Consider the following 23,909-nt stretch of genomic DNA (forward strand, 5'->3'; position numbering starts at 1 on the left):
TTGATTTCAATCAATTTAGTGTTAAAATGAGTTGCTTGGTCTCCAGAATCAAAGTATGTCAAGGCTAAACTTAATTCTAAATTGCTTTGAAGCGAGAAAACAGAAAAACTAAAATTGAATTGTCAACCTTCCTTGGAAATCAGAGTTAATGTCTTTTTATCGTCCTAAGGGTGAAAAGTATAAAAAGGAAAAAAATATGCCTAAGGATTTCAGTTTGCTTTGATTACCCTTTTCAAAACAGACAAGGTTTTTGAGAGACAATATGACATTTGTATTAGTTTGCATCTCTACCTGTTGATGAACGAATGTGATCTTTTTTTCTAATTCTGATATGCAATTGCTGCATTGGAAGTTTTAATCCATTACTCAAATAAAGAAAAAAGTTAGGTTTTTGATTATAGTTTTATTGGTTGTATATAGGGTCGAAATATTTATTCACATTAGATTTCCCCTGTCTTACGACAAGATTGTTTTTGTTCTTCTTATTTTTGAGATACATTAATCGTATAAAGTTGCACAGCTGCTAAGTAGTTAAACTGATCATGATTTCAAACAATCATCCTTTATCGAACAACAAGACATTCAGGGAATTACCCGTCATGCTCAATTTCTTATGCAAATTATTTTTATGAAGAATTTTTTTCAGCTTATCTACCAACTAGATATGTTATGGCATTCATGGCCTTTCTTGGCTATATCAACATATTTCTGGTAAGGAACAGCATAAATCTTGCAATTGTAGCGATGGTCAATTATACAGCCATAGACCATAATGCAGCCACAATGGATATCATAACAAAACCGAGCGAGGAAAGGTGCGAAGTTGAGTACCAAAACTTTACTGGTAGGCTTTCTATTTTTTTTCTGAGAAATTCGTAGAAATGTTATAAAGAATACAAAAAAAGTTCTTAAGACAGTCAAGATTTTAATTTGGACAAATTTGCTGGAATCCTGTATATTCTTCTTAAAGTATCTACAAATGAGGAATATCCGTCGTTATAATGAATTAATTTGTATCAATATCACGATAAATTTATTTTTATCACCTTTGAAATTTTTGTAGTTTACTTTAATAGTTTTTTCCTTTACAATTGCTTTGCTAAAATATTTTGATTACGATTTATAGTGGGCATATCTCTTTGTAAAGTTTATATGCCACTAGGAAGTCACCAGTTTGGAATAACCATGTAGTACTAACTGAGTTCATACTCAATCTCCTCAGGAAATGTGCTTGTCCTAGATACAAAGGGCTACCCACTCAATATGGTATTTCTCTCTGTATAAACAGATATCACCCTTTGCGCATTTTTTTTACTGGGAGCTGTTTGATCCTGGACTCTCCCTAGGGTAGATACCCCCCTTAGACGGAAGTTTTTTTTATTTAAGTTCAATATTTATGTATCAATGGTTTCATCATCTCTGAATCAGAAAAAAAATCAACGCTCTTTAAAATATTTCTCTGAGGGGTTGGATAGGGGATTGAAGCACCAAAAGACAATTTTTGGGTCATCAATTTCACAGTTCTAGTTTTCGAGCAAATCTGTTTTATAAGATATCCCTCATAAAAATAGGGTCTTTGGTAACTATTTGATTTTGAATGTGGCAACAAAACTAAAAAATATCAGCTGTAAGTTTCTTCCACGAAATAAAGAACGGCTCTTTGAGTTTACCCAGAGCAATAAATGTGACTATCAAATAAAGAGAACAGATCGAAAACGTAAAACGTGCATTATTTGACTGTATAATAGCTGTAAACGTCAAATGTGATAGACTGTGATAATCATAATTTCATATTCTGTCTTGATTTCAGGTAAAAATGAAGATGGGCCTTTTGTATGGAGTCAGCCTATTCAGGCTTTAATTACTACCAGCTTTCTTTGGGGATATGTTACGACCAATATTCCTGGTGGTAGGCTAGCAGAAGTCGTTGGTACCAAGTATCTTCTCACTGGTTCAATGCTTTTAACATCGCTTTTGACTATACTAGTGCCTCCTGCTGCTTATCTCGGATGGCAGTATGTTGTATTTGTTCGAGTTCTGATGGGTATTGCTCTGGTAAGTTCCATGTTTTATAGCTGCATTTTTGAGCCGGGCCAAAATTGCCCAATGTAGCAACACTCCTGAGCTGTTGCTCACTTTCAAGAATCGTGTACACCAGATTGACGGACATAAAGTGAGGCGGAAACTTTCATATACAATTATAATCATACAATTATATATCTTTCATACATAATTTATTATCAATTTCAGATAATGCCGAAAAATCAATGAGACACAAAATGGTATACACGATTTTTGAAAGCCGTGTGGCAAAACCAATCCATCAAGAGGTAATAAATAAAATTAATTTTCAATATGCTGATAATGTAAACTATCAGAACCGTATTTCAAACAGTAGCCTATATGAAAAGTGTGGTTCAATTCTACTTTTTAAGGCTATAATGAGAGAAAGGTTGAGATTGCAAGGGCACGTCCCGTGTCTGAAGGATGACAGATTACCGAATATTTTCCTTTTTAGTCAGCCGTCAAGGAATAAACGGAGGTCAGTTCATCTGCAGTTAGGGTAGGAGGATATCATAAAGAAAGATTTAAGAAAAATTGGACCTTCCTGGGAGGGTGTAAAGACATAGGCTTTGAATAGACTGAGATGATGGAAGAGTGTGCGCAGCTGTATTTGCCTCTGGTGGCTTAGTGCTTTGGTGAGTTGTTAGCTAGTTAGTTTTATTACATAAACTACTCTATAAAATATTTAAACTAGACTTGGTTAATTTTCTGAAGCTGGCATCATAGAGTAGTTGAAAATCTCCTTGCAGTATTTTTACACGTCCAACCTGAAAGTTAAAGTAATATTTTGAGTTTAAGAAAATCTGTAATAAGAAGGCTGCTATCATTTGACACTACCTATATTAAGGCTCAATGCAACTGCAGGGTGAGGGGCAGAGACTAATTTATACTTCCTCACTCCCAAAATCTTCCTCCCTTCCAAACCAAAACTTCTATGTTCACCCATGTTTTGACAAAAAGTGCACAAATGTTAGGGTTTTAAAACCCTAGCACAAAAGTTTTTTTTTTTAGACATTAGGCATTTGTCCCCCTTCCTACTATATAACAAACCACTGATACTTCTGATTAGTTGCTGATGCCAAATTCCCCCCTCCCCACACAGACATTTCCATCTTGGCCGAAAATTTCCACCCTCTGAAAATTCTGCCCGAAAAATTTCACCTCAACATGCTTGTTTTCATTAACTTAAGATCAGGTTTCAGATCATTTCAGAAACCCCCCCCCCTCCCCTATGAGGAAAGAATTCCTAAGAAATCCTTTGAAAAATTGAGATTCTTTACCGTGCAAAATTTTCCCTCTAAGAATTTCTGCCGTTGATAATTCCCCCCTGGAACATTTCTCCTGGTAATAATTCTCCCATAGAGAAATTTGCCCATGGATTCCCCAACAGAATTTCTACACATTAAATGAAGTTTGCAAACATAAAGTAAGACGATTAGAAGGAATTTTCTGTATGACTTCTGGCAAATTTTATCCCCTTGTAAAATTTCCTTTAGAAATTACACACCCAGGAACTTCCCTCCCATCAGAAAATCCTCCCGGTAGAAAATACCCCTCCCCCACAGAAAATCCCTCTCGTAAAAACATATGTATACTTCACAAAAACAAAACTGTATATAGACAATGGTTAAAGCTCATATCTTTTAGTGCTTCTCCCGGGGGTATGGGGTCCATTCATTCATCTATTGGGGGTCAATGTTTTGTAATAATAATTACAAGAAATAACTATTAGATCTTTTAACTATTTTGAACAAAATAGATACCTCGAATGCTTATTAGACGAGTTTGGGGTAAAAAGGGGTGTGGGAAGGGACCAGCTGTCCTTCAATATTTTTTTACGTATAGCTTATTTTTCACGTTTTCACGTATAGGGCACTGTAGCTTTTTGTTTCCAGTCAAATAAGCTCTCTGTCGATACTTTAGGATCAATGGTTCGATACGATCACACAAACAAAAACTATATGTACCAATGGTTAAAGTTCATAGCTTGTAACCCTTCCCCCAGGGGGTATGGAGCTAATTCCTTCATTTTTGGGGGTCAATGTCCTGTAATAATAACATAGAGTTATTAGATCTTATAACTATGTTGAAGAAAATAGATAACTCAAATATTTATTAGACGAGTTTTGGGTAAAAAGGGGTGTGGGTAGGGACAAGCTGTCCTTCAATATTTTTGCATGTTTTAATAGGGCACTATAGCTTTTTGTTTCCAATCAAATGTACTCTCTCTATCAATCGTTTAGGATGATTGATTTGATACGATCAACCATGGGAAAATAATAAAAAACTAAAACACATAAATGCGCATCCGTGATCTTTCTTCTGGCAAAAAATGTGAAATTCCACGTTTTTGTGTATAAGAGCTTGAAACATTTACAGAATGATGCTCTGATACGCTTAATCTGAAAATGTGATTTTCATTAAGATTACCTGACTTTTAGGGGGTGCTTTTCCCTTTATCGAAAACCAGGCCAATTTTTCTCAGGTTTTTTACCTTTTGATGGGCAAAAGTAAAGTTGATAGATCTTGTCTATTTTGAATCAGCATAATAATTCAATTCTTTCTGTGCATTTATTGATATAAAAATTCTGTTTTCTAGAGTTTTGGTGGCTATCAAGCCATGTTGCTCCTTATACATAGTGCGTTACCGCAAACTGTTTGAAAAGCATGGATTACTTTAAGCTCGGTTTAATCATAGCTCTACTGAGTCACTGCCTAGGGAATCCAAAGAATCAGCATGCTGAGGGTTTTATTATTACCAATTTTTATTCCTGCAACTTCCAACTATGCAAATTTGACACCCAGATATGGAAAGATGTCAAATCGAAACGTTTTTCTTCATGCAATATTTCTTTTATATATTTAATAAAATGATTCAATTATAAATTCTCACATAAAAGAGACTAGATCCCCTCTGCTCCGCTAAGTTTGAATCCTTGATTTCACCTTACGACGTTCCATAACAGTGAACATAACGGGTCTAGATTTCCAAACAAAAAGACCTAGGATTGACTAGACCGTTATTAGGAACTTGCGCCCCTCTTCCAAAATGGTGTCCTGTGTGTTTGCTTCAATTGGTGCATAGACGTATTAAAAATATTAATGATTAAGGGTACAACAACTTGAAAACAAAACACTGGAGCTGAAATTATTGCTAATAACTTTAGTTTAAGCATGCGATTTCTTATGTTTAGTAAAAAAAATGTGCATTCATGTTTTAGCGTGCTATTGAAAATTCAGAGGTTTTAATTAAAAACTTTTTAGGTAAGTTTACAGTGACTCCAAAAGATCCTTAACTTGCTTAATTTTTCTTAGGCTACCCATGGAGTCTGCCTGGTTAAAGGCATAAAAACAAAAAAAAGCAAAAAAAATGTAGCGTGAATTCTATATGAGGACTAAATAAAAATGAAATATTCCCTTACCTTAAAAAAGTTGAGTTAAAACTGTAAAAGTAGTTTTTGCTCGCAACACTGAAGCAAAATTATATCTCAGACCATGAGTTAGTGTCACGAAAATTAGAGTCAGGGGGCCTCAAAAGCACCTGTGAAAGAGTGTATGCTCGAAGGTACAGTATTCACCATTTGTAAAAATAATATATAACTAAAGCAGGTCTTTGATAGATTTGTTTAATCTTCCGAACCAAGAAATACGCGAACTGAAAAGTCTATGTTGTGCTCAGGTGCATCTTTCAAACTATTGGCTTTAGTCGCAATTTTATCTTTTGACGAGTGATTGTTTTCTTGGCTAAAAATTAATTAATTTTTTTGCTGCAAGGAAACATTTTTTTTGTAGGGTCCATCATTTCCGTCTATGCATCCAATGATAGCAAAGTGGATTCCGCCCAATGAGCGTAGCACTATTTCGGCCATTGTTTACGGAGGTATTCGTTCTTTATTTTCTATGTTAAAATAATTTTTGGGTTTTTACTTAATAAAATTCAAGGACTCAAGGATTATTCACGGGTCTATAAAATACGGAATTTAATTTCTAAATTAAGGGTAAAAAGTATATGTGTATCGATTTTTTCTAATCAGTTTTTTTCTTTCAATCTCAGAGATATCATTGAATGAATTGACTTTATCAAAAAAACACATACGCAGTGGGCTACTCGGCCCTGCATACTTTCAAAATCCCCCTCCCCCCAAAAAAATATCTTACCTATAACTTCTTATACAAGCATGATATCTCGCATTTTCCATACGGTCCGGTCTTTTTCTCTTTATTTTACAAATTCGTGACATTTCACAAATATATCCCTTTGTACATGCCATATCTGTGTGGGTATTGCTAACATATATTTCGGCATACTTGCGAGTCAAAACAAACGCATGAACCAACGTAGCTTTGATTTAATTGTTCTTAGAGGTTGATCTAAACCTCTTTTCTAACGTATAGCTGCTATGAAGAAAATCCACTGTAAATTTAAATTTTATCATTGGTAATAAGAAAAAAAATGTATCTTAGCTATCATGGGACATAAAAATCGTTTTCTTAAGTAGGACCATTAAAGGTGTAGGACTACAGAAAAACACAGAAAACATATGTAGCATGACGTGAAACCTCAGTGTAAAATACAAACCTCTTATGTTTATAATAGCATGTTTATAATAACAATAACGAGTGCACAGACTTCGCCTGCGTTCGCAGAACTCAGCACGTGACAGGCTTGTTTATATTTCATTTTCTAATCTTTTAGTATAATATAAGAAATTTTGTCATGAATTCAATACCTCCTTTTTGTTAATGCATCAAAAAGCAAAAAAGTATTTTATAGTATTAATTTTTCTCTCAGAATAGTTGTATTTCTTACTATTCCTTCTCCTTTAACTGCAAATTTTGTTGTCTATTATTTCATTTGGGATTTGTAGTGATGTTTGTTGCTCATCAGAAATTTTTCTTTAGCTGTTTTGATTCATCCAAAATCGTTTTCAAGGGAAAAAAATTGCTTACATGCATAAATAAACACACAGTTGCTCGTTTAAAGGGAGTATTCATTATTCTTTAGTTTTAAGTCACGAGGAGTTAAATAAGCAATTTTCATTGAGTTAACACACTCTGGCACTAATTCAATTCTTCCTTCCTTTTAATGCATCAAAGAATCATCCATTTCTTAGGATTTTTTTTCTTTTGGAAATCGTTGCGATTCTCTTCGTTGCTTCTAATCGCATATTTCATTTACGATTTGAAGTATTCGGCGTGATGCTCATTGTCACATGTTTTCTAGCCATAGATATCTTTTGCGCTTCATTGTTTTGCATCATTACTTCCAACTATTTTTATGCCTTTTACTTTAGTAGCTCGGATTAATTCAAAATGATTTGTAATTTTGCATGACGTTAAAGATGCAAAAAAATCTCTTTTCCCGTTTTTCCCTACCCGTCATATTTTTGCTGTAATTACGCTGCTATATGATTCAGTAACGATACACCATTTCAAGTAATTTTGCACATATCATAGAAACTAAATTTTAATTCCCCCTTCCTGTCTGTCATGCAAAGTAATTTTTAAACTCTAAAATTTTCATGCAAGTAGTTTTCCAAAGAAAAGCTTAAAAAAAATTGCCATTACACCCCGTATGAGAATTTTAGTTCTTACTTATTTAAAGGGTAATAAAATAGGTTCTCGTAAGCACCTCAAAATACCGTCTCAGGGTAAGTATGTAATCCCCGTCTCATTTTCGTAACCTTTTTTTTCAACATATTGAAAAAGTAGCTTAATGAAAATTTATGAGAAATATGTATTACAAGCCCCTCTATGTGAAAAACCTATAGAATCAGTAAACGGTCAAAGTTAGAACTAGTGAAGGACGGGGCACACTATTGTTGTCAAGAAAGAACGTGTCCTTGCTTTTTTAGTGTAATGAATACTATCCACCTCCTTCATTGATAAAATACATTTATGTAAGCGTTTAGGTTGATATTTTCCAGATAAGAGCAGTTAGTATATATAAGCAAGTCTACTTTCAGTAGTTATTTGATGCTATGTAAGGTACGTGTCCTAAAGTAATTCGTTCCGATTTGTCTGAATGCATTAATTTAACAGACAATACATAAAGTTTATTAACCGTAAGAGTATAAAAAACACAAAGTACAGAGTATTATAAATAAACAAAAACACAAACGATAAACAGCAAAGGAAAAAAATTTAAACAAGAAAAAGAAACATGGACTAATTAACCAGTATCAATATGGAAAAAAAGGCTGCAGAGGGTCGTAAACGTGAACAAAGTTGATACTCTTTTTAAATAAATCATCACTAAAAAACCAGATCCTAGAAGGCTCATCTATTAAACCAAATCGAACAATTATTTTTTTTTCAGTTCCATTTAGGAAGCTGGAGGAGGAATTTGCAATATCTGAAATAAGCTGCATGCAGAGTATGGTGATCTTGATGCAGAGTATGAAACAGATGAGCCATGCCTGATAAAAACTAAAGCACAGGGGCATAATAAGCGTTATAAATCATGCACAAACCGTTGAAAAAACCATGCACAAACAATGGGATTCTCCCCTCCTATATAATAGCAGTGTCAAGAAGAAAATAGGCCTTTACATCATTAACAGTTTAACTAAACTTATGCCATTGGACAAACTTGCTTAAAATCACTTTTGATGAATGTACGAGATAATAAGATTATTCTATCACTGAGAGAACTATGCAATAGCATGGAAGATAGGGTTTTTAGATGTTTATCTAATATACAGATTTATTTAGCTGAAAAATTGGTTGGTTTGGAGAGTATGGAAAGACAGACTCACAATCATACAAGCAGAAGTCCAATCTTTTTTCAAATTTCTATAGGAATCGATTTAAGAATAATATGAAACTTTTTGAAAATAAATGAAATTTCCGTTTTAATAGCCATTTTTATACACCACAGGGACAATGGACATATTTGGTTACCTATTCGAATAGTATCGGACGAGGCTTCTGTTTTCCAGGAAATAACGGGGGTCCTTCGTTCTATAAAATCAAGAGTCAGTATAAAGGTTTTCCATATAGAAAATGACTACCAATTTATTAGCACAAAATGGCTGATATGCATGAATATATTGGAATAATGTAAGGACTGTGCCTCTCACTTTAGAGGATGGCTCCATTAAAGTCCTTAAAAGAAAATCTATATTTGGTTGGGGCCTGAAGGTTTTTCAAAGTACATTCAAAAAATTTCTGACGTGAAGAAGCCCCTGACGGTCTTTTAGAGAAAAAACTTAGAAATCCTGAAGCATACAAGCCCTGAAGATTTTTTCAAGAGCATTCTTAGAAATCCTCGGGGGTCATTCGTTCCACAAAATCAAGAATCTGTATAAGGGTTCTCCATACTGAAAACAACTACTTGCACAATTTACTAGCACGAAATGGCTGATATGCATCAATATATAGGTTTTTTATAAGGTTTTTTAAAGGACAATCCTAGAAATCCTCGGGTTAAGAACTCCCTGAAGGTTTTTAATCATAACAATGTTTTAAATCTCGAAGTAAACAAGACCTAGTCTTCACAGGATTTTAAAAAAGAAACCATTTGGTGAAACTCAAGGAAGTCATGACTTTACAGGGACCCTGAAGGTTTTTTAAGGACTCTCTATTATGTAACAAACTTAGAAATCCTGATTTATTGGGGCCCCTTGAAGGTTTTTTAAAGAATTGACACTTCGTTCAGAAAAAAAACTCCGAGATGTATAAAAGCAAGAGTAAGCATTCCCTAAGACTTAACAAACATCTGCTGGCTGTCATGAAATAATGGCATGTGGCTCCCAGTAAAAGAAGGGATATGGCTCCCATGGGAAGCCATATGGCGATACTACTTACGCAATAGCTTACGGGTCAGTCATACGCACTTGGTGCAAATTTAAAAACGCCAATGGCAATCCCAGCCATCACAGCTACTTTTAAAAATTTCATGACTCCTTCAAATTGTCTATAGGTATCAAAGTCTGCAGTACACATAAAACACCTGAAATCCCATTCTCTTCAGCTTTTTACTTTTTATTCTGTGCTAATCGATAGTTGTTTCGCACATTCAAAATAAAAAATCAAAAAAATCTTCGAGTAAAATATTAGCAAATGTATTTTTAGGTATACTGTCTTGATAAGACCAGCATAGTAAGAACTAACAACTACTGGTGCCTCTGATTATAATTGTTATCAATCAAAACCGAAATATTTTACAATAAGCATCGATTGAGCTTAGTTTCGAAAGAAGCGAAACAACGGTTTAATTAGTCAAAACTAAAATTCGATTTAAAGGAAAACTTTCTTTAGATCTGACCTCCAATTTTTGAAAAGCAGGCAAATCTCTCAGTCTCTTTAAAACTCGTTTGGATAAGCAATTAGGGCTTGGCTAGTCAATACATTATAGCCCAATAAAAAAAATCTATGCTACACCTTGACAAAAGTGGGTCGATTAGCTACAGCTAAAAGTAGTCAAACCAATCAACTAGCGTTTTTGTTTAGGATTTTGTAAATTGCTTTATGGTTTTGCTTGAGAATTGTAGATTTTGTTCATTGTCTTTTTTTTCTCTGAGGCAAACTTTGAACCTCCTTTTTTATATATTTACTTCCCTTCTTGACGTTTTTCCCTTTAGGTGCAGAGCTTGGTACAGTATCAGGTCTCCTTTTGACCGGTTTAATTATCGAGAATATTGGTTGGGAAGCTGTTTTTTATATTGAAGGCTGTTTTGGCATTGTTTGGGCTGTGTTCTGGCTGTTGCTAGTTCATGACAATCCTGACGAACATCCTAGGATCAGTGAAACAGAAAGAATCCACATAACAAAAGAAATTGCTAAAGATGCACATGTATCTAAAAAGGTGACGCATTTTGCTATTCAAATTTTATAATTTATTCGTTTTAGAGATTTCAAGCTTTTCCATAAAAAAAAAAATGTAAACAAAAACCAAAATAAGGTGGAAATGAAAATCAAGATATTTCATGACCTCATGAAATCTTGTAAATGGCTCAGTTTTTACTGGATATCTTACATAGGGATTTATTAATTTCTATCACACCTAAAATTGGAAAAACAATTAAACATATAGAAGATATAATAGCACACACTACAGGTAGATATTGTCTACAAAATTATATCGTACTTTTTCATGTAATTGTCAGTCTTTTCTTTGCCAAAATATAAAATTGTATGTTTGACAGCTTTTTTTGTAGGGTGTAGTTTCTAATAAAAAGGCAACACTCAGTTCCTTTTGGATACACTTCTAGATGTGGTAATACACATAGGAATATAATTTCAGACGAGAATCACAACTAATTGCTGTAGAGAGTATTAGTTATACCCACTGCCTAGCGTTTGGTCTAACATGGTTTAAAATGAGCATTTTCTCTAAATTAGTATAAAAGACAGATTTACAAGGCCCTCCCTTAAATTTTTAGTCTCACCTTTCCACACTCTAAAATAAAATTAAAAGGGCCATTATAATTCAATTCTCTACAATTTTTTTCCTCTTCTTTTTCATATTGATGGCTAGACTATTTACTCTTAATGAACTTGGAATCGAATCAAGAAAATCTAATAGAATAATTTCTTTAAATCCTATTGAACAATTGAAAGTTTCAAAGAATATTATGCCAAGTTAAACCACAGCAAGGTTAAATAAAGTGTCTTGTATAGTTTGGTAAACAAACGCTTTTACTCAAAAGAAATATTTATTATTGTAACTGAGGAACTAATGATAATGGTCTCCAGCATTCTTTAAACTGATAATTGGGAAAAGAAAATAATGCTAAGAAATTACACATATTTTTGGAACAGAAAGTAAAGAATGGTAATAGTTAAAGTTTCTCGAGCACAAATTGTATTTGTTGTGAGTATTATATTTATATCAAATATATATATATATATATATATATATATATATATATATATATATATATATATATATATATATATATATATATATATATATATATATATATGTGTGAAATTTTGATATAACATTGTAACTGGAAAGTAATTTCGCACATTTTTACACACGTCATGTCAGGGATTTTTTAAAGGCAAATATTTAGGTTTAACAGCATTGTTTAGGCTAGAGCAGTGAAAGAAATAATGAGTAACATGTCAACCTGCGTAAAAGACCTAATATTACGTTGGCAAAACCAAATTGAAAGTAATTGAGATTCCCCGCAGACGGAATGATTTTTATTAGCTATGTTTACTATAGGTGCTATAAGTTGCATAAATTATTGCTCCAACTTCTGTTGAGCTTACACACAAAATTGAAGCTGTACTGTATTCCCTTTCGTGACAGACGGTTACGATCTGTTTTTTTCACGCCCTCCCATCCCCTTCCTTATTAAGAAAATAGTATTTTCAAGTTTTGAACTTGAATCGTAAGATAAAACTGGATAGAATTATCGAACTGTAACTAAAGAAATACTCACGAAGAGAAAAGATATTTCTCTTTTATTTCATCCAACTTTTCCCTAAAGGAGTCTATAATTTCTTTGCCACGGACGCTGCATACGTACAAAAAAAAAATATGCTCTCGAAGCTTCAGTTTCTACCAAGAGATTACATAAAAAAAAACTAGTTTTTTTAACTGAAAGTAAGGAGCGACATTAAAACTTCAAACGAACAGAAATTACTCCGTATATGAAATGTGTTGTCCCCTCCGCAATCCCTCGCTCTTTACGCTAAAGCTTTTAATTGTTTTAAAAAGCAGAATTGTGGCAAAGAGTCAAACTTTAGCGTAAAGAGCGAGGGATTGCGGAGGGGACAACCCATTTCATATACGGAGTAATTTCTGTTCGTTTTAAGTTTTAGTGTCGCTCCTTACTTTCACTTAAAAAAACTAGTTTTTTTTATGTAATTTCTGAACGTTTTTGAATTACTGCATGTTGGATTTTGGCTCTCCACACATAAATTATTAAAATGAAATTTGCATTTTAATTCCTTTTTTGGCTTTCTCTTAGTTTTGATCAGACAATTTTGAGAAGTAAGGGATGGGGAAGGAGGCCTAGTTGCCATGCAATTTTTCGGTTACATAAGAAGGCAACTATAAATTTTAATTTTTAACGAATTGTTTTATTAGTAAAAAATATAAATAACTTAAGAATTAACTTACGTAACAAACTTTTATATTCTTTATTTTTTTTCATTGTGTATATGAGGGGGTTTGTACCCTCGTTAATACCTCGTTCTTTACACTAAATCGTAAGTTTTGTCCCAAATCTTTAAGAATGACCCCTGAATCAGAAAGGCCGTAGAATAAATAGTTGAAATTACTAAAAATACTATAGCATAAAGAGTGAGGTACTCCTCCTAAATACCTCGCTCTGTATGCTAAAGTATTTTTAGAACCCCTCATATGCGTAATAATCTCTGTTCGTTTTAAGTTTCAATGCTACTCTTAACTTTCAATTGAAAAAACTTTTCCATGTTTATTTTTTCATTGTTTTTTAATAGTAATTTTAGAAAATCCTGCGCCCTTTTCATTGAATTTCTGTTCCCCCATGACATATCTCTCCAAGGAAAGATCCTCCCACATAGCCCCCTCCCCTCCACCCCACCCCTAAAACCAAAAAGATCCCCTGAACACGACTGTACACTTCCCAATAAACATTATTATATGTAAACACTGGTCGAAGTTTGTAACTTGCAGCTCCTCCCCCAGGGACTGTGGGGGAGTAAGTCATTCCCAAAGACATAATTATTATGATTTTTGACTATGCGGAACAAAATGGCTATCTCAAAATTTTGATCTGTTGACTTTGGAGAAAAAATGAGCGTGGGAGGGGGCCTAGGTGCCCTCAAATTTTTTCGGTTACTTAAAAAGAGCACTAGAACTTTTCATTTCCGTTGGAATGAACCCTCTTGCGACATTCTAGGACCACTTGGTCGATACGATGACCCCTGGGGAAAAAAAACAAATAAACACGCACCCGTGATTTGTCTTCTGGCAAAAAATACGAAATTCCACACTTTTGTAGATATGAGCTTGATATTGGGTTCTCTGATACGCCGAATGTGATGGTGTTATTTTCGTTAAGATTCTGTGACTTTTAAGGGGTGTTATCCCCTATTTTCTAAAATGAGGGAAATTTTTTCAGGCTCGTAACTTTTAATGACAAAGACTAAATTTGATGAAACTTATATATTTAAAATCAGCATGAAATTTTGATTCTTTTGATGTATATTTTAGCATGAAAATTCCGTTTTTTAGAGTTTCGTTTCCTATTGAGGCGGGTCGCTCCTTACTACAGTTCGTTACCACGAACTGTTTGAAAAAAAGATGGGGCGGCAAATTACTGACGCCAATATTGAGTTTCCAGTGTTCTAACATCAAAGCTAGCCCTGATCGGTACTCACTTTCACATATTTGTTGTACAAACCAGTTAATAAATAACTGTTCCTCCCATTTTCTCTGTAGTTATCAAAATTACCAATTATGTAAGTAGATAAAGCATATTCGTGCTGAAAGTTAGGTAAATTTAAAGTATGTATTAACTACGTAAGTTTTCTTTCTGCCTAAAACAAAAAAAAATATTGCCATTGCTTAGAATAGTTTTCTTCGCCTTATTAAGCTAAGACTTTGTATCACATAAGCGTGTTTTACATGATAAACTAATTTACTAGGAATTATATTTCAGTTTGTAACTATAATTTCCTTTAGACCTTTTTTTGTAGTCCTAATTTGTTCTAAATTAATCATGCCATTTAACACAAGACATTTTTAGCTACTCCAAAACTGTTCAGACTTTTCTTCCAATTATCAGTTGAAAAACATATTTTTGCCTACTCTTAAGCATTTTCAATAAAATTGTCAGAAATAACAGCGACCTGCAATCTCCTAAAATACAATAGGATTTTACTTGTAGGCTTTGCCTATACCGTGGAAATCCATTCTGACATCAATGCCATTTTATGCAATTTTGATAGCAAATATTGGTCATAATTGGGGATTCCTCATCCTTCTTGTTGACCTGCCAGTATACCTCAAGACTATTTTCGGGTTTGACATCAAAAGTGTAAGTTTTTTTTATATTTCTATTCTTCTTTCTCTATTTTTCTTCATCTTTTCTTCTTGCTTCAAAAAATAAAAGCAATAGAAGACTGGTGTTAAATCCATTTTGTTTGTCATTTAGCCGCTTCACGGGAGTTATGGTAGGATTACATGAATCTGGGAGCACAACTAAAAATATCAGGCATTTGTTGTACCTGCCAGTATATATCTTAAGTTTTTTGGAGTTTGACACGAAAAGGACTATTTTTTCTCTCTCGTTGCTTAAAATAAAATTAAAATTGTAGAATGAACAGGTGTTTGAATCTCTTTGTGTGCTTTTGTCCTACAACTGTCTGCCTGGAATCGGGGAGGGAATTTTTTCGGATTTGTAAAGGTGGGAGGTATAATAGGTGGCAGGCTTAATATAAAACGGACTTCATATAAAACGGAACAATGTCAAATAAAGTGTGATCGATACGGCGTTGTATATTCTTCTTCATTCTACACGTGTTTTTATTTCTTTATATATACTTACAACAATATATATATATATATATATATATATATATATATATATATATATATATATATATATATATATATATATATATATATATATATATATACATATATATATATATATATATATATATATATATATATATATATATATATATATATATATATATATATATATATATATATATATATATATATATATATATATATATATATATAAATATATATATAAATATGTATATCTATCTATATATATAAAAATAAGTTGTCGGTCTGTCTGTGGATCAGGTGACGTCATGTTTCTGTGTCGGCTGACGTCATGAAATTAGTTGTCGTCATTTTTGCTTTGACGGTGACGTCATTAATGGTATTTAAGACATGCGTTCACGGAAAAATGTGTAATTGTAAAATGATTGAAGAACCTACAATGGCAACAGCCGAGGAAGCTGCTCAAAGAGTCTATGCCAAAAAACTTGCTGCTGATAGAGAAAGTAAGAAAAGAAAGCGTGCCGAGGAATCACAAGAACAGCAAGAAAACAGGCTTGCAGCTGATAGAGAAAGTAAGAAAAGAAAGCGTGCCGAGGAATCACAAGATCAGCAAGAAAACAGGCTTGCGGCTAAAGAACGCAAAACCGCGCAGTTAGATGAAAATCCACCTGGAAAGCGAGAGTCAAACATATCAAAACTGAAAATGATAGCGATGATGATTGGGTTTGGGATTTTGACTTGGATAAGGTCATCAATGCCTACCAGATTTAAGTTAAAAAACAAAGGTTCGGCGATATATACTTCATAGTGACGCTGAAAAATAAAGAAGAAAAAAAAACTGAAAAAATGTAAAAAACTAAAAAAACTAAAAAGAAAAAACACTCAAAGATAAATTACAGACCGGGACACAAATGACGACCGACACAGAGGGAATATAAATGACGACCAGGAACCTCAAAGAAAAATTACAGACTGGGACACCTGGACACAAATCACGACCGGGAATATAAATGACGACCGGGACGCAGGGAAACAACTACAACGGGGACGCCGGGGGCAAAGGCGGGATATATAATTGACGACTGAGACACAGGGATTGTTTGAATAGAAATTACAGACCGGGACACAAATGACAACCGGGACACTGGGACACAGGGAATATAAATGACGACGGGGACACTCAAAGAGAAAATACAAACTGGGACACTAGGACACAAATGACGACCGGGACACAGGGAATATAAATGCTATTTATATGCACAGACAATGGGACAGCGAAGAATGTTGTATATTCGCATGTTTTACGTAGTTAAAAATATATATTTATATATATCTCTATTCACAGGTGGGACACAGCTACAATGGCGCGTAACTAATATGGCACGTAACGACTTACGCGCGCGGGGGGGCTTGGGGGGGCCGCAAAGCTTCCCACCAACTAGGTGTTGGGGTGGCGCGAAGCGAGTTGTGTGTATGCATGTTTGTTTGTTTGTAAAAAGAGCGTTTGCATATGACGTCATTATTAGTACATAAGGCTTTGTATATGCACAGACATATAAATATAAATGCTATTTATATGCACAGACAATGGGACAGCGAAGAATGTTGTATATTCGCATGTTTTACGTAGTTAAAAATATATATTTATATCTATCTCTATTCACAGGTGGGACACAGGGACACAGCTACAATGGCGCGTAACTAATATGGCGCGTAACGACTTACGCGCGCGGGGGGGCTTGGGGGGCACGTAGAGCCCAACCAACTAGGTGCTGGGGTGGCGCGAAGCGCCACCCCAACAGCTAGTATATATATATATATATATAAATATATATATATATAAATATATATATATACATTATTTATTTATATATATATATATATATATATATATATATATATATATATATATATATATATATATATATACATTGTTTCATAGTTAATTAGTAGTAATAGGGCTTGTATGATTGAGAGCATAATTCCCAGTTCGGTGGAAGAATGGCATATACCCTACCTTAATATATAGTAGCAGTAGGAGCCTTTGGATTAAGGGGAATTATGGAGATAAGACTATCATTTAATATTCTGCTCCAACACTTTATTCCTTATTTATTCTACTCAAAGTTCTTCTCAATAATATTGTTCCATTATTCATTTTATGAAAAAATGTATGGTTTAACGGTCAAATTCGGTAGTTGAACTAGAACTAGAAAACGAGTTTAACAATTTTCCAAGTGTTAGAGTTAATTCATGTAAGCATATCTTACTAGCATCTTGGCAATAGAAAGAATTTTTTTTTAAATAGACAATTAATTTACAACCCAATAAACCCAATTTTAAGATTCAATAAAATTAATCCGAAGTGTCTATAAAAAGTCATTTATGTCTTATATTTGGTACTGATTCAAGGGAAAAGGAAAACGAAAACAATATTTAAAGTTGTAAAAAAGAACATAAAGTATAGTATTTAATTCTAACTGATCTAATCAGCATGCTACAACAATCGTATGTTTATGGCCAAACTGGTATCATAACTATGTGTCATGAAGGCATTTAAATACTTATATTCCAGGATATATTCCAGAACTCAGTTTATTGAATGTTTACAACTCAATAAACTGAATAAACTAAATAACTAAAAACTGAATAATTCAATAAACTAAATTTAGGATTTACAACACGTCTGCAGGTTGAACAAACACCAGATGAAATATAATGTTGATTATACACAAGGTCTTTGGACAGTATGATCAGATGTGGTTATATTTGCTTTTGCGAAAAGATTACTTATTTATTTTAATACAAGGTCTTATTTATTTACTTTATTTATTTCATCCTAATTTTTAGAAAATCACTTAACCTAACCAAGTTCCCTCTAAATACCACAGGATGATATGGAGAAGGGATAACAAAACAAATTTACCAAAAAAATCATTTACGGCAACCTTAGACGAGAATAAAAAAACAATAAAAAGCATAGCTAAAATATCTTCTGCCCTACTACCACTCGCGTAACACGAACAAATAAAGTTTCAAATGGGATAAATCCATTTATTCAGACAGTAGAAAAAGAGGTACAAAAGTCCAGATATTTCGACCATATTTGCAGTGATCGTCTTCAGTAGAATTACTAAAATAATGTGACTGTAAATAGCCTATTTAAACAAAAAATAAATAACTTTTTGAGTTATTGACAAAATTATGAACTTCCAGATTATTCACTAGATTGTTTTCAGAGAGTTCACTCTGAAAATAATTTAAAGGAGTTCAGTAATTTAAGGTGCTACGTCGAAAACAAACTTACCACTCAGCTTCTTCCTTAATCCACATCAATCAATATAAGAAAAATAATATTAATGATTTAATACTATTTTATGCTATCAAACGTATGTCTTATTATATATCCCACTAATTTTTCTTTAAAAATGCCATTGAAGATGCCATTTTTAGTTTACCTCCGTTCGATTTTTTTATTTATCCCATTTGCCATAAAAAGGAAATTTAACTTAATTCTGCTTTCCTATTGTAATTTGAACCAATTTTATTGTCTAGGAATGCGCAGTCTCTATGCCATATTTGTTTAAAATTGTACAATCTCGAAGCAACAACCAAAGGTTGATTTTTCGAATTGTAAACTGAGGTTCAATGCTCGTCATTATTTCTTCAAGGGTATCAACAAGAAAAAACTGTTTTTTATTTGGTGAAAATGGTGACAAGGCAGCAACTAACGAACTTTCTTAACGAAGAGGTTTTTCCCCACCCAGTTTGAAAATCACGACTAACTAGCTTAGATGGCTTGGAGATGTCTCTTAGAAAGACTACATACCCAAAATGGTTCTTGTAAAAAGCATAGATTACTTTTATGAGTTGCTCATATAATAGCTTAGAACAATGAAATCTAAACAAATGAAGACTTAAATATTATCCTTGTCTCTGTGAACATTAAGGGTCCTTTTTCTAAAATAACATGCTGCCAAAATGACTTGTGCTGTGTTCAAAAGCTTAAAAAATGCAGGTGTTTCGCCACAAGTTTTCACTGGCTATAAATCTTCGCATCTTGATTTTAAGCACATGTTGTACTTTTGATTATCGTGCCTTGTTTCTTTTCATCAAATACTCTTTTTAAGTAGCTAATAAATTCCAAAGCAAATTTAGCTGGCACTGTCCCTGGTCATAAATGAAAACAGTATAAAACCTTAAAATAAATAATTGAGCAGTGTGAAGGTTATTTCAGGTTTCCATTTCTATTCAAATTAATTTAAAAATGCATAAAATAATTAGTAGAAAAATTAAATACTATTTGAATACATAAATTAAACTGATCCTACCACTTTTTATAAATAAAGCTGTGGTAAATATCAAGAGGTCAAGACTTCCTTAAAAACCTAGAATTATTACATACCAAGAAAAGAATACTTATCTAACTTGATGTAAGTTTTGGATAAATTATAGTAAAGTAAGCGAATCTCAAAAGTTGACATGTTTTTTACCTCACAAAGAAAATGGCAATACAAATAATTTTATCGACCATTTTCCAAGATTCACAGGCCCTACAAAACACTAAGGGCCTTTGCTTTGGGTTAGACGACTCCTTACATTTATATTTCACGTATATTTTACGTTTATTTTACATTATATTTTACGTTTATATTTCAGAATGCCATCATTCTTGCTCTGCCATATTTTTTGTCATGGATCTCAACATTGATATTATGTCCACTTGCCGATCTTTGTAAAAGAAGAAAATGGCTGTCAACTGTAGCAGTAAGAAAGATTTGGACTATAATTGGTAATTTGAACCATATTATTTGTTTTCAGTTTCAAGTTTATCTAGCAATTGCTATTTCATTTTTGCATAGAATTTATTATTGTTCAGAATATTTGGCTTGCAGGATTCCAAGTTTAATCAAATAGTTGATTTGTGACAGTCAGACTCTCATCCCATCTAGCCTATGCCCGCCGCTTAAAGTATGGATATATTGACAATATCTGCCAATATATAGGCAAATTTGGCTACATATAGGCAAAATTGGACTATAAATTGGATATAAACAATTTGCCTTCGTCAGTTAAAATCAACAATTGTCAATTTGGCAATTATAATTGCGAAAACAGCAAGGTAAAACCTCAACAGGTTGACTCTAGTTTGGCATTGTTGAGTGACATGCATGAGAAGTGTAGCATAAGTGGAAGACAGTAACAATCGGCAATTAAAGGGATAAAATTAACTTCGCACTTGATGCCCATTTAATTGGACAATCTGTCTTGGCTTTTTCTACAATTGGCCATGACTTGAATTTTCCCACAACTATTCCCCTTTTCAATTCAAAAATCAACGGGGAATATGGTTATTTCATGCATGAAAATAAAAGGAAGGTCTGTAGCTGAGAGAAAATACGGATCCTGGATACCCGTTTGAAGATTCCTCTCTTCTTCCTGTGGCATAAAATTGCGCTGTGACCGTATTTTGAGCATCCCGCCCTTGTTCAAAACCCTCTAATATCTCCTAAAGGTTGACCATGTGCAAACTGTGCTGCCCGCCTCCCTAAGAAAGACAAAACAGACTATAAATTTTTTTTCAAAAGGAGGGATGAAATTAAAAAGAAAAACTTTTTTCTTAAATAATACAAAAATACCCTACATACTTTTACCGATAATTGCAAACTGTAGTATTTTTCAAAATGATGCAAGGCATATTCTTACCGAAAAATTCCTCCTGCTGATATCCCCTCGCCATCCCCAATATATTTTTCCTGTAAAAATCCCCCTGAAACTCCCACCCCCGTGGAGCACACCAAAAAAATCACCTTCCCTGAAAATGTCTCCGAAAAATTTTCCCCAGATATTGAAAAAGACCAGATATCAAAAATGGTTCTAGAATGGGACTGGTTGCTCTTCGATCTCTTTTGGATTAAAAAAAAACAAAACAAAAAACTGTATAATCCGTTACCGATCAAATGAGCATCCTCCAAAGTTTTTTTTTTTTACCGTGAGGGGGTTGAGGAAGGGAAATCCTCCTCATATGCAGAATGAATTTCGCTCATTTTAGAATATAATGTTGCTTTTTAGTTTTAACTGATGGTTCTTATTACTGTTTTCTTCATAGCAGAAAAGGTAGTAATGATTCGTCATGATCGTCTTATCACCTAGAAGCTTCTAAGGACCGTTCGTCAGGCCTAAATGCTAACATTTTGCTAAAGGTATTCTCAGAAGCCGACACATATAGCTGAATAAATCAAAAGACACTATGCACGTCCGTCATTTCCAATGAACTGCTTGTGAGATTAAGTTGAAACTTCCAAGGAATAATGAATGTAGTTGGACCTCAAATCCTGAATTAAAGAAGAAAGTAGAGTCAGATTAAAGGCTCTACTACATCTATCAAGTCATCTAATGAGAAAAGCAAATTCAGTCTTATTTTTCAATGTTGACTAGCCAAAATACAAAAACTAGTATTAAATGAATAAAAATATAAAAATAATTCCTATATGATAAACTAAAAACACAAGCCAAATTCAAGCCATTCCAACTAAAAGTAAGGAATGGTAGTAACACTTAAAATGAACAAAAATTATTCCGTAATTGAGGGAAACCACGTCCATATCAATGCCATGGTTGTTTCTCTAAAGCTTTTCAGTGCCTTCAAAAAATACATAACTCCAATTCAACACCCTTTGTGTTTCAGCAGTCGTTCTTACTTAAGACAAAATTTTAATGGTTAGTCAAGGTTTTCAAAGAATAATCGCTTTGTTGGACAATTCTTTAATGGTATTTTTCAACAGAGTTTCGGGTAAATGGAGAGTGGAATATTGTTAATATAGTTGGGCACCAAATGTAACCTTTTACCTCCTGTGTGGCCGTAGTAATCATGATCACTAGAATAGGGCTCTCTGGTACTTTAGTACATTCTATACACATGTTTAAACACACTAAAATATCGTATTTTAAATTGTACTTTTTGAGACATGTCTTTTTACCCTTCCCATCAGCGTGATCCTTAGACCTTCTTTGATAATAGCTCAAGCGCACACAAATCATTGTCTCCAAATCTACAAAAATTAAACGAATTAACTTAGTTAAATGAAGCTTTAAAATAAATTTCAGAAAAACTTTTCCTGCAACAACAAAAGAGGTATCACCTTGCAGCTCTCTTATTCAGGCTTAGTCTAAAAAAGGGGGATGAAATAAAAATTCCTACACCACCTCGGTTCCTATATTTATCTTAAGGCTTTTGAAAATTTAAGCAATTTTGGCATTGAAAAACCCTCTTTTAGGCATCTAGCATTTCCCCACCTACACAATGACCCACTACCTGTCCTTTATAATTGCTGATGTACGCTTTCCTTCGTTATACGTATCTGCCCTAATTTTCTTTTGACTGCTCAACTTTATATTTGGAGAGGATTTTCAAGAGGTGAATTGTTGGGAGAAAATTTTCCACGGGAAGATTCTCCAGGGAGAACACACTAAACCTCTTCAAAACATAGTTTGAACTTCCACGAGGAGGATTTTCCTTGAAGAGGAAATTTTCAGGGGGAAATTTTACAAAGAAAAATTTACACGGGGAGGGCAAAAGGTCACTCCAGGATGACTTGAAAAACCAAAATTAACTCAAGAAAACCTTTTTTTTCCACCGAATGTGAGGAGGAATATTAAAACTTAAATCGAACAAAATCTTTTTTGTATAAAGGTGGCTCTGTCCTCCTCAACACTCTTCTTTGTGCTTATTTACGCCAATTATTTCAAATAGACGACTCACAGGATGAAAGACCTTCCTCAAAGATATTCTTTTGATCTTAGACAGCTATACAGACTTTTCGACTATTTAACGTTGAACAATAAGTTAAAATACATGGATGATAGAATGGAGTCTTGATTTTATTTTAAATTTTTATAATTTGATCTGGGCCTTGAGATAGGCTTTAAAAATGTGCTATTCATAAGTATAGCACACGGAACTAAAAGTTGATCTGTAATGAGAAGCACGCTCTTGCAGGTATTCCTTTGTTGTGCTGCTGAATGCTTTTCTTTGCATTCGTTTAGAATAAATTGCACTCTATTTCCCCATTTGATACGGTTTCATTATCCAAAAAGTAAATTCCTACTCTGTTTCAGGTCATTTAGGGCCAGCACTGTGTCTCTTTGTAATGGCAGGTGCCAGATGCAACATTCAAGTAATTATTGTAATGTTGATGTTGTCACAAGTTCTTGAAGCTGGAAACTACGGTGGTTGGCTTATCAATCACATAGACATAGCACCGAGTTTTTCAGGTAATTTTGGCTTTTGTCAGTTTTCTTTTTATAAAACAAAATTCCAAACACCTTAACCAATCACCTTAAGGCATATATTTCCTCTTAAAGAAGTGATTTTGCAATA

The 23,909-nt window shown here is 33.5% G+C and overlaps 1 protein-coding gene and 1 long non-coding RNA gene across 3 annotated transcripts in view; one reads left to right on the forward strand and one right to left on the reverse strand.

The window, feature by feature from the left end:
• LOC136032558 (putative inorganic phosphate cotransporter) overlaps nucleotides 1-23,909 on the forward strand; it is a 59,368-nt gene that overhangs the window by 23,517 nt on the left and 11,942 nt on the right. For both annotated transcript variants that reach the window (XM_065712829.1, XM_065712833.1), the window contains exons 3-9: nucleotides 647-844; nucleotides 1,811-2,055; nucleotides 5,857-5,944; nucleotides 10,650-10,873; nucleotides 14,898-15,047; nucleotides 20,189-20,321; nucleotides 23,648-23,803. In XM_065712829.1, coding sequence (XP_065568901.1) covers nucleotides 647-844; nucleotides 1,811-2,055; nucleotides 5,857-5,944; nucleotides 10,650-10,873; nucleotides 14,898-15,047; nucleotides 20,189-20,321; nucleotides 23,648-23,803 — 1,194 coding nt within the window. The remainder of the gene's footprint in view (nucleotides 1-646; nucleotides 845-1,810; nucleotides 2,056-5,856; nucleotides 5,945-10,649; nucleotides 10,874-14,897; nucleotides 15,048-20,188; nucleotides 20,322-23,647; nucleotides 23,804-23,909) is intronic.
• LOC136032577 (uncharacterized) lies at nucleotides 2,705-19,719 on the reverse strand. Its single transcript, XR_010618749.1, has 2 exons — nucleotides 19,359-19,719; nucleotides 2,705-2,831 (listed from the first exon to the last, which is right to left on the reverse strand). It is a non-coding gene; the product is annotated as an uncharacterized LOC136032577 (long non-coding RNA).

This window comes from Artemia franciscana, chromosome 1, assembly GCF_032884065.1.
Source record: "Artemia franciscana chromosome 1, ASM3288406v1, whole genome shotgun sequence".
NCBI lineage: Eukaryota > Metazoa > Arthropoda > Branchiopoda > Anostraca > Artemiidae > Artemia > Artemia franciscana.